General features: G+C 35.9%; 2 protein-coding genes across 2 annotated transcripts in view; both read left to right on the plus strand.

The window, feature by feature from the left end:
• Nucleotides 5,364-5,892, plus strand: LOC110263382 (importin-5-like). The gene is made up of 3 exons (XM_021104568.1): nt 5,364-5,459; nt 5,559-5,628; nt 5,750-5,892. The coding sequence occupies exons 1-3, from the start codon at nt 5,403-5,405 to the stop codon at nt 5,875-5,877; spliced, it is 255 nt and encodes an 84-aa protein (XP_020960227.1). The 5' UTR covers nt 5,364-5,402; the 3' UTR covers nt 5,878-5,892.
• The window catches only part of LOC110263774 (protein TIC 62, chloroplastic-like), a 6,584-nt gene continuing 2,806 nt past the window's right edge, over nt 7,067-10,844 (plus strand). The window contains exon 1 of the mRNA XM_021105555.1: nt 7,067-7,113. Within this exon, the coding sequence (XP_020961214.1) occupies nt 7,077-7,113 (37 nt within the window). The 5' untranslated portion in view covers nt 7,067-7,076. The remainder of the gene's footprint in view (nt 7,114-10,844) is intronic.

Raw genomic sequence — 10,844 nt, forward strand, 5'->3', positions numbered from 1 at the left:
GTATAATTAATTTAATTCTTATTTTTCAATTTTTTTCTCTATTCAATGGAATATGGGTTTTGCTATTTTTTTCATCTGAATAGTATTGTATACTCTGTTTTTCTGGTTATTTATTAAATGAAAATTTATAAACCCCTAGACTTTCATATTGTTATTTTTTGCAGTACACGACAAAATTGTTTTTTATCACTTTTGTGGAGATGGAACATAGCAAGAAAATTTAGACCTCTCCTCTAATGGTAGTCACTAATTACTTTTGTTATGGCCGAACGTTTGGTATATTACTGTTATATTAGATAAGAAGGGTGAATTATAATATTATGATTGTCACTGCAGATAGAGGAAAATCATTAATCACAATTTTATGCGTACAATAAGAAATCGATACTCATGATTTGTTTTAAAAAATTTAATAAAATAAAATCATTACTCAATATTTATTCTAAAAAAAAAATTGTAAATTGTGTCTGTCACAATTTTCCTTTTCCTTTAACAATATTTCATATTGACAAAATTTAACCAAAAATCCCCTGTATTTTTGGCAAATTACACGTGTGTTCTCAATATAACAAGAATTAGCAAATGGAGTAGGTAATTTTTTTTTAAATAGCTTTTTCTACAGCAAAAAATAGGCTGCTAAATATGCATATCCCTTTAGTTGCAAAACTTTTTTCCATTTTTTGCTCAGGTAATAAACCAAATGGTTGCAAAGTTTGGAAAATGGTGTGGGCCCCTATGGAGGTCCAAGCAAACAAATTAAAACTTGAGTTGGAGTACTCGTTCGAAGTTATAGGGATAGTGGCAAGACTGTCCTTTCTCACCTGAGTTTATATATCAGAACTGAATGGCAGAAATACAACAGAGGATTTGGAGGCCTAGAAAAGCGAGATGATGATGCTGAATTATGCCTTGGACTGTGTTGTGATACCTTATTTATGTTTATCCAGCTATATGTACTGTATTAAGTTGTTGTTTTGATACATTCTGGTTGCTCCATCCTTTTGAAAGTGTAATTATTTTCCATCTATAGAAAGAAAGAAGGCACGTAATTTTTTTCTATTCTAAAATAAAAAAAAATATTTTTTTAAAAAATTATTCAAACTTTAATTTTTTTAATCTAACTTTTTTCTGGGAGACAAGTTCGTAATACCCAGTAAACTTTATAAAATTCATAAAATTCGTTATATGTCAAGCGAATTTTAAATTTTTATATTTCTCAACCTTTTTTATTCTTTTAATTTAAAAATATATATATTCCTAAACAGCTTTTATGTTTTTAATTTAGAAAAATATATACCATGGTCAAAACTCTTAATTTTAAAAAAAAAATTAGTTTGGTTTAATATGGATGAAAAAAAAATTAAAAAGTTGAATATTGAACAAATAATAAGTATGGCTTCTTCAATATCGCCGGAGACAATGATAACTATTGTTAAACTAAACTAAGTTTTTTTAAAATTAAGGTATTAAGTAACATCATTCCTATTACATCACTCCTAGACACGATAATAATGGTTGTTATTGTCGTCGGCGATATTATTCAGTATTCAATTTTCTAACTTTTCTTCTCACCTAGTCTAGTATGTATGGAGGGGAGACAAAGTAGTGAAGTTTGCCAAAAAAAAATACGGCAAATTCTATAAAAATATAAAAATTCGTCGGAGGTGCTACGAACCTTACAAAATTAGTGAGATTCACTGGAGTGTGGCAAACTCAACCTAAATACCAAAAAAAATATATTCCGAAAATTCAAATTTAATTAATTGTTTTTGAGAAATAATTTTTTTATTTAAGAATAAAAAAATCCGAAAAGCACATCATTGCCATATAGTGTGTCACTGTTTACTCGAATTCGGTTGAAAGTCGAAAAAATTAGATTTGCAGTTAAATTAAATAATATAATTTTAAATTTTACTGACTGTGACTGTTTAAAGTTGTTGGCCATTTTTTTTTTCTTTTGTCTTAAACTAATGTTAAACTCGTGTGATGCACGAATTTATATTTTAATTTGACATGTTAAGTTAAAATAATATTTTATAATCATAAATTTTTTGAGTTTAGTATAATATTATCATCGTCATTATATAATAAACGTACTGAATATGTTGTTTTATCTTTATTCAAAGTAAAATGCAAATGAAACAGTTTGAAGTCTATAATATTCTTGAACCATAAGAAAAGAGATCTGAAAAAATAAAAATATATATAACTGTAATAATAGCATGTCAGTTTTACATTAAACTTTATGTTAAAAGGCTAATGAAAAATTATCGACAACCTAGTATTTTACTAACCTCATTAGAAAAGTAATTGACATATGATGTTGTGTTTCCTGTTACACATTTCATTTTAAATCTGAAAGTAGAGTTATAGATAAATTAGTTATAGAGAAAATTCTACTTCCCTCCCCTACGAGATGCTAAAATGACACTCCCCTCCCCTCTATTTTATAAATGTACATTCTCCTCCCTTTTAACTTTTAAAAAACCTCCTCTTTAATCTATTTTAAATTTTTTGTGTTAACAAATATTAACTTTATCCATTTTTTAAGAAAAAATAAATTATTTTTTAAAAAAATACCCATTAGCAAAAATTTTATTTTTTATCATTAAATTTTGCTTACCAAAATACTCTTTAATAAATTATTCTTTTATTGATTAAATTGTATTTTTTAAAAAAATTAGTAATTATATTATTTTTTTCTAAAATACCTTTCAATAATTTTTTAATTATTAAATTGTGATTTTATCAAAATTTTTGTTAAAAGGTATAAAGTTAACATTAGTTAACACAAAAAGTTTAAAATAAATTAAAGAGGAGGTTTTTTAAAAGTTAGAAGGGAGGGGAATGTACATTTATAAAATAGAGGGGAAGGGAGTGTCATTTTAGCATCTCGCAGGGGAGGGGAATGTAATTTTCTCTTAGTTATATCTACGGTAAATATTTGTCCAAAAGTGTAATCATAACATGTTATTAAAATGAAAATACTATTTTTCTTACCTAAATATTATTAAAACTTCTTTGAACACGAAATTTGATGTTGATGACTTTAGATTGCCGTTTTCGTCCAGAATTAGAACCTTGAGGCTACCACGACTCTTAACCTTAACAAAGCAACGTAAAGTTGTCCATAGGTGAACACTGCTTTTGACAAGTAAAGCCCTACATGTGATATAATGATTGACCCTAACTCTTGTTGATGGTCATTGCAAAATACACTGTTAATAGAAATTGTCTCCGTCGGAACTTAAATAGCAATCTTGAATTTGAAGGGAAAAAGTTTATTCTTGGAATGTACACTTTGTCACTAATATTTCTACCGGTCACTACTGTTGCTCCAATTACGTTGTTGCCAAGTTTGTTAACTATTAACCTTGTCCCGTTGTATAAACCTGAAGTCTAGTCTATGTTTCGCAGTAGCATTACAGCAACTCCTGGCTTCAAAGTTAACTTGTGGTTGGGTAGTCTCGAACATTTGATGTCATTTAGGAACTCTGGTGTGAACCACTCTTGTTGTACATCTTCATTCTCATCAGGTTGAGATGTTATGTCAGAACTTAGATACTCCTTTTTCATCCCTGCAAAGATTGTCATATGACGAAATTGTTTACCTTTTCGACACTCTCAAGCGTGGGTGCAAGAATTGCCTTACTCTAAAAATACCTGTAATCTAACATGTTTTGTAACAAATTTGGATATGCAAACACTACTAGAAAATTAGTTATTACAGACGGATATTTCCCGACTGATTTTATCCCACGGAAATACAGATAAAATTTCAGAGGAATTTTTTTGTCGGAAAACAAAAAAATGAATTAGCATAAATTACAGACAGAAAACAAAATCCGTCGATAATTCTGTCGGTAAAATTAAATTTTTTTTGTGGAAAATAACTACAGATGAAAAATCTGTCTGTAATTCAATAGACAAAATGCTGCATTTTATTAAATTATTACAGACAAATTTTCCGTCTGTAATTTAAAATTTTTCGTCGGAAATATTGAGTTAACCCTAATTTTATCCCTACCCTTTCGATCCATTCACACTCCACACAAATCAAATGAGTCTCTCCGTCATTGAGTTGCTTCTTCTCTCCGTCGCACCAGCTTCTTCCGCCGCTGTCGCCGCCGCTCGTATCGCAGGATCTCTCTCTGTCATCCCTTGCGTCGCACGGGCTCCCTCCGCCGCCACTCTGGTCGCATCTGCAGCGATTCGTGAAACTCATCTCAACTCGGTGGAAACTCGGTGGTTATTGTTGAATGGCGAAACTTGAAGCGAAGCTCGGAATGATAGTTGACTCCGTTGGTAACTTCTTCTCCGGCAAAGACCAGCTTCTCCACTAACCTAATCAAATTGAATCAAACACTTTATATATAAGGTTGCATAGATCTTCAATCTTTTGATCTATTCGCACTCCACTAACCAGGTTAGCCCTAACTCCATCCCTTGTTTCTCTCGCTAATTTTTCATTCCAAACACATTGTGCAGTGTCTTGCTCTGGTCTCGAAATTTGGTTTGAAACAGTGCTAATTAGTGGTTAACTACACAGGAGGCTCTGGAACTTCTGATCGAGCTTGCTGGTACGGAGCCAAGGTTCCTCCGGTGGCAGCTGGTGGATGTTGTTGGAGCCATGCTTCATATTGCCGAGGCAGAGTCGCTGGAGGAAGGAACGTGGCATTTGGCGATCGAGTTTGTGATTACTCTGGCCGAGGTGAGGGAGAGGGCACCTGGGATGATGAGGAAGCTGCCTCAGTTTATCAGCAGGATGTTCGCCTTTCTGATGAAGATGCTGTTGGATATTGAGGATGATCCTGCTTGGCACAGTGCTGAGACAGAGGACGAAGATGCCAGCGAAACAAATAACTACAGTGCTGAGACAGAGAACTGCACACCTGATATTTTAACACCCTACTTGGATGGAATTGTTAGCAAGTTGCTTGTAATTCTTTAGGTATGTTTATAGAATATTATTCCCAAGAGTAATATTATTGTTTTAATACATATATATGCTTTCATCATACCCAGGTAGGCTGTTATTATTTACTTTCTTTAAAATTGATATACCACAACTTTCTGAGTCAATAAAGAGTTTAGTGACTCTTTTTATTCTTTGTTTTCAAAACTTAAGAAATGTGCTTGCATTTCATGCTGTATGCACTGTGCTCACAACACACATAGATCTTGATGCACATGCACATACATATTTGCAGTCATTTCGAATGCTCATTACAGTTTCATTTGACCGATGAATCAGATGCATTGATAATTTTACTTAGGCAAGATAAATCCAACTAAGTTTTGTTTATTCATTATACTATTATAGTATGGAGACCATCACTCTTGGAGACAAAAGAATCGGTATCGAAACTAGTGTTCTAGAAGAAAAGGCCACAGCCTGTAACATGTTTTGCTGTTATGCTGATGAGTTGAAGGAAGGATTCTTTCCATGGATTGATCAGGTTAGACTGGGAACACTATAAAAGTTAATAACACCTTTACATATTGCACTTTGTTTATAGAAACATCTTTTTCTAAGTATTAAATTGCATGTGGGACAGGTTGCAGGAAATTTAGTTCCACTTTTTAAATTTTACTTCCATGAGGAGGTTAGAAAAGTAGCCGTTTCAAGTATAAGAATGATTGTTCCTTTGCATCTTTTTTTTGTTAACAATTTTCCTCTGCTCATTAAGTTGCTTTATGCCATTATCCCAACTGTTTTTAATGGTTATGATTTCCTATATCATTTTAGCAATGCCGGAGCTATTACGTTCTGCAAAGTTGGCTATTGAGAAAGGGCAATCTCAAGGTCGGGATGCATCCTATTTGAAGTTTTTGAGTGACAGTATCATCCCCAGCTCTGGTGGACGCTTTACATAAGGTATTCCGTATACACGTTTATCTGTTCTTAGATGCATCTATATGGAATTCATTAGGTTTTTACAATATGAGTAAGTTGTTATTATGATCTGAATCCTTAGGGGGTTGTTGATCTGTCTCGAAATATCATATAAGCTTAGGTGTTCCTTTGTGAGTGCAGTATGGACTTTTTTGTTAGTTTATGAGACCTAGTCTAGGCATGGATTTGATAACCAAGCTTAATATAAGGTTATATTGGGTGGACTTTGCCTGGCCAATAAAAGGTGATTTGATTGAGGCTAAAGTTGTCCATGATCAACTTTGTTCCATGGTTGAAAGGTAAAGAACTCAAATTTTCCTTTTTAGTTTCCTAATGCAGTCCCGCATTTACTCTTTTTTGTTGAGGTTAGTTTTTATCAAGCATTTGCTGCTTTGATGTGCCAATGCATATTTGATTTGATTTAATTTGATTTTCTATTTAATGTTGCCCATTTTATGTGATGTAGGTTTTGTGTGCTGGAAAAGACCTCGCAACGGAACAAACTGCTGGCCGCATGATTAATCTGCTTAGACAGCTTCAGCAAACTTTACCGCCTGTAACTCTTGCTTCTACTTGGTCATCTCTGCAGCCGCAACAACAGCTTGCATTGTAATCCATCCTTTCTTCATAGTTTCCATGGTTTTGCTTCCTTGAAGTCTATCCTTTCTTGGTAGCGTCACATCTGAGTTCCACTGCATTAGAGCTTAAGCTTTAGGTGATTTAGATAGAACTGTTAGATATATAATTTTGCTATACATGTTTGGTTTGTGTTGATGATCACTAACATGAATGTTAATGTTTATACTCTATACAAGGTTCACCAAAAAATTAAGGGGATTCCTGAGAAAACAGATTTCAAGGATGATAACTTAGTATTTGTTGCTGATGCTACTGGTAGAGTTGGTTCAAGAACTGTTAGGTACATTTGTTAGTACTCTTTAATTCACTTGTTCTTTAAGAAGAAACTTCTTTTCTTTAAAATGCTGACTAGTGATAGTTTCATTTCAGAGAGCTTATAAAACTTGGATTTAAAGTAAGAGCTAGAGTGAGGAGTGCTGAAAGAGCTGGTCTACTAATCAAGGTACAGGTTCTATCTTATGAACAAGATTTGGTATCCATTAGTTCTTGATATGAAAAGGATGTGCATTAAGATATAGAACATATGTAGAGTGTTGAGAAAATGAAGCTTGATGATGGAACAAGTGGAGGGAGTCAAGGTAAGAAAAGTTTATGGATTTCATGATTTGTGTAGGTTTGGCAATTGGTACGCGGAATCGTGATTACACTTTAATTATGTAAAGTTCATTGCTCTTTCTTTCCCTGGAAATGGCGCCAAAAACATGATGCCAAAACCACGGTTCACAACTCCGTGTAACTGACCAGCAAGTGCACTGGGTCGTCTAAGTAATACCTTACGTGAGTAAGGGTCGAATCCCACGGAGATTGTTGGTATGAAGCAAGCTATGGTCACCTTGCAAATCTCAGTTAGGCAGATATAAATTGATAATGGTGTTTTTGAATTTAATATAATAAAATAGGGATAGAAATTCTTATGTAATTCATTGGTAGGAATTTCAGATAAACGAATGGAGATGCTTTCGTTCCTCTGAACCTCTGCTTTCCTGCTACCTTCATCCAATCAGTCTTACTCCTTTCCATGGCTGGCTTTATGTGATACATCACCACTGTCAATGGCTACTTTCGGTCATCTCTCGGGAAAATGATCCAATGCCCTGTCACGGCACGGCTATTCATCTGTCAGTTCTCGATCATGCTGGAATAGGATTTACTATCCTTTTGCGTCTGTCACTAACGCCCTGCAATCGCGAGTTTGGAGCTCGTCACAGTCATTCATTCATTGAATCCTACTCGGAATACTACAGACAAGGTTTAGACTTTCCGGATTCTCTTGAATGCCGCCATCATTCTAGCTTACGCCACGAAGATTCTGATTAAGAGATCTAAGAGATACTCATTCAGTCGAAGGTAGAACGGAAGTGGTTGTCAGGCACGCGTTCATAGGGAATGATGATGATTGTCACGTTCATCACATTCAGATTGAAGTATGAATGAATATCTTAGAAGCGAAATAGGATGAATTGAATAGAAAACAGTAGTACTTTGCATTAATCTTTGAGGAACAGCAGAGCTCCACACCTTAATCTATGGAGTGTAGAAACTCTACCGTTAAAAATACATAAGTGAAAGGTCCAGGCATGGCTGAATGGCCAGCCCCTCTGATCTAAGAACCAGGCGTCCCAAGATGTCTAATAGCAAAAGGTCCTATTTATAATAAACTAGTCACTAGGGTTTACAGAAATAAGTAATTGATGCATAAGTCCACTTCTGGGGCCCACTTGGTGTGTACTTGTGCTGAGCTTTAACTTTCCACGTGCAGAGGCCATTTGTGGAGTTGAACGCCAGGTTTGGATCCATTTCTGGCGTTCAACTCTGGTTTTTGATCCATTTCTGGCGCTGAACTCCAGAATTGGGCAGAGAGCTGGCGTTGAACGCCAGTTTGCGTCATCTAAACTTGGGCAAAGTATGAACTATTATATATTTCTGGAAAGCCCTGGATGTCTACTTTCCAACACAATTAAAAGCGCGCCATTTTGAGTTCTGTAGCTCCAGAAAATCCACTTTGAGTGCAGGGAGGTCAGAATCCAACAGCATCAGCAATCCTTCTTCAACCTCTGAATCTGATTTTTGCTCAGGTCCCTCAATTTCAGCCAGAAAATACCTGAAATCACAGAAAAACACACAAACTCATAGTAAAGTCCAGAAATGTGAATTTAAAATAAAATCTATTAAAGACATCCCTAAAAGTAACTAGATTCTACTAAAAATATACTAAAAACAATGCCAAAAAGCGTATAAATTATCCACTCATCACAACTCCAAACTTAAATTGTGCTTGTCCCCAAGCAACTGAAAATCAAAATAGGATAAAAAGAATAGAATATACTATAAATTCCAAACTATCAATGAAACAGAGCTTCAATCATATGAGCGGGACTTATAGCTTTTTGCCTCTTGAATAGTTTTAGCATCTCACTTTATCCATTGAAGTTCAGAATGATTGGCATCTATAGGAACTCAGAGTTCAGATAGTGTTATTGATTCTCCTAGTTCAGTATGATGATTCTTGAATACAGCTGTTTTATGAGTCAGCTATGCTTTTACCACACCAAACTTAGACTGTTGCTCGCCCTCGAGCAAAAGAAGAAAGAATAGAAGAAGAAGAAGAAGATATGGAGGAGATGGATGGATGTGTGTATTCGGCCATATGGGTGGGATTGGATGGGAGAGAGATGTTGAATTTTGAAGGTAGTGGGTGTATGGATGTGAGTGGTAAATGGAAAACAGAAGGGATGATCATGAATGGAAAGAGAGATGATGAGGTAGGTGGGGATCCTGTGGGGTTCACAGACTCTGAGATGATCCTGTGGGGTCCACAGATCCTGAGATGATCCTGTGGGGTCCACAGATCCTGAGGTGTCAAGGCATTTACATCCCTGCACCAAATTTGGCATGTAAAATGCCCTTGCACACAACTCTGGGCGTTCAGCGCCAGGTTGGTGCCCATTTTGGGCGTTCAACGCCCATTTGTTGCCATTTCTGGTGTTGAACGCCAGAACCATGCTTGTTCTGGGCGTTCAGCGCCAGAATGCTGCCCATTTTGGGCGTTCAGCGCCAGAACCATGCTCTGTTCTGGAGTTGAACGCCAGGCAGATGCTCCTCCAGGGTGTGATTTTTCTTCTGCTGTTTTTGACTCCGTTTTCAATTTTTATATTTATTTTGTGACTCCACATGATCATGAACCTAAGAAAACATGAAAAACAATAATAATAGAGTTAGATAAATAAACATTGGGTTGCCTCCCAACAAGCACTTCTTTAATGTCAATAGCTTGACAGTGGGCTCTCATGGAGCCTCACAGATGTTCAGAGCATTGTTGAAACTCTCCAACACCAAACTTAGAGTTTGGATATGGAAGTTCAACACCAAACTTAGAGTTTGGTTGTGGCCTCCCAACACCAAACTTAGAGTTTGAATGTGGGGGCTTGGGTTGACTCTGATTTGAGAGAAGCTTTTCATGCTTCCTCTCCATGGTTGCAGAGGGAGATCCTTGAGTTTTAAACACAAGGGAGTCCTCATTCCATTGAAGGACTAGTTCACCTCTGTCAACATCAATCACAGCTCTTGCTGTGGCCAGGAAAGGTCTTCCTAGGATGATGGATTCATCCTCTTCCTTTCCAGTATCCAGGACTATGAAATCAGCAGGGATGTAAAGGCCTTCAACCTTTACTAATACGTCCTCTACTTGTCCATATGCCTATTTTCTTGAATTGTCTGCCATCTCTAATGAGATTCTAGCAGCTTGCACCCCATAGATTCCTAGTTTCTCTATTACAGAGAGGGGCATGAGGTTTATCTCTGAACCAAGGTCACACAGAGCCTTGAAGATCATGGTGCCTATGGTACAAGCTATTATGAACTTCCCAGGATCCTGTCTCTTCTGAGGCAATGTCAGTTGATCCAGGTCACTTAGTTCATTGATGAACAAGGGAAGTTCAACTTCCCAAGTATTAATACCAAATAATTCGGCATTCAGCTTCATGATTGCACCAAGAAACTTGGCAGCTTGCTCTTCAGTAACATCCTCATTCTCTTTAGGACACTTTTTGGTCAGTCCTTTGTATCTCTCCCAAGCTTCATAGAGGGATTCACCTTCTTTCTGTCTGAAGGTTTGAACATCCACTCTAAGCTTGCTCAGCTTTTGAGGAGGAAAGAACTTGGCTAGGAAAGCCTTGACCAGCTTATCCCAAGAGTTCAGGCTATCCTTAGGTTGAGAGTCCAACCATACTCTATCTCTGTCTCTTACAGCAAAAGGGAAAAGCATGAGCCTGTAGACTTCAGGATCTACTCCATTAGTCTTAACAGTATC

This window comes from Arachis ipaensis, chromosome B06 (assembly GCF_000816755.2).
Source record: "Arachis ipaensis cultivar K30076 chromosome B06, Araip1.1, whole genome shotgun sequence".
In the NCBI taxonomy this organism is placed as follows: domain Eukaryota; kingdom Viridiplantae; phylum Streptophyta; class Magnoliopsida; order Fabales; family Fabaceae; genus Arachis; species Arachis ipaensis.

Bases quoted from the DNA above. Each gene is read 5' to 3' on its own strand.
- LOC110263382 (XM_021104568.1), top strand. From the start codon at position 5,403: ATGTTTTGCTGTTATGCTGATGAGTTGAAGGAAGGATTCTTTCCATGG. The intron at 5,460-5,558 runs GTTAGACTGGGA...CATGTGGGACAG, and splicing joins TCTTTCCATGGATTGATCAG to GTTGCAGGAAATTTAGTTCC. The intron at 5,629-5,749 runs GTATAAGAATGA...ATATCATTTTAG, and splicing joins TAGAAAAGTAGCCGTTTCAA to CAATGCCGGAGCTATTACGT.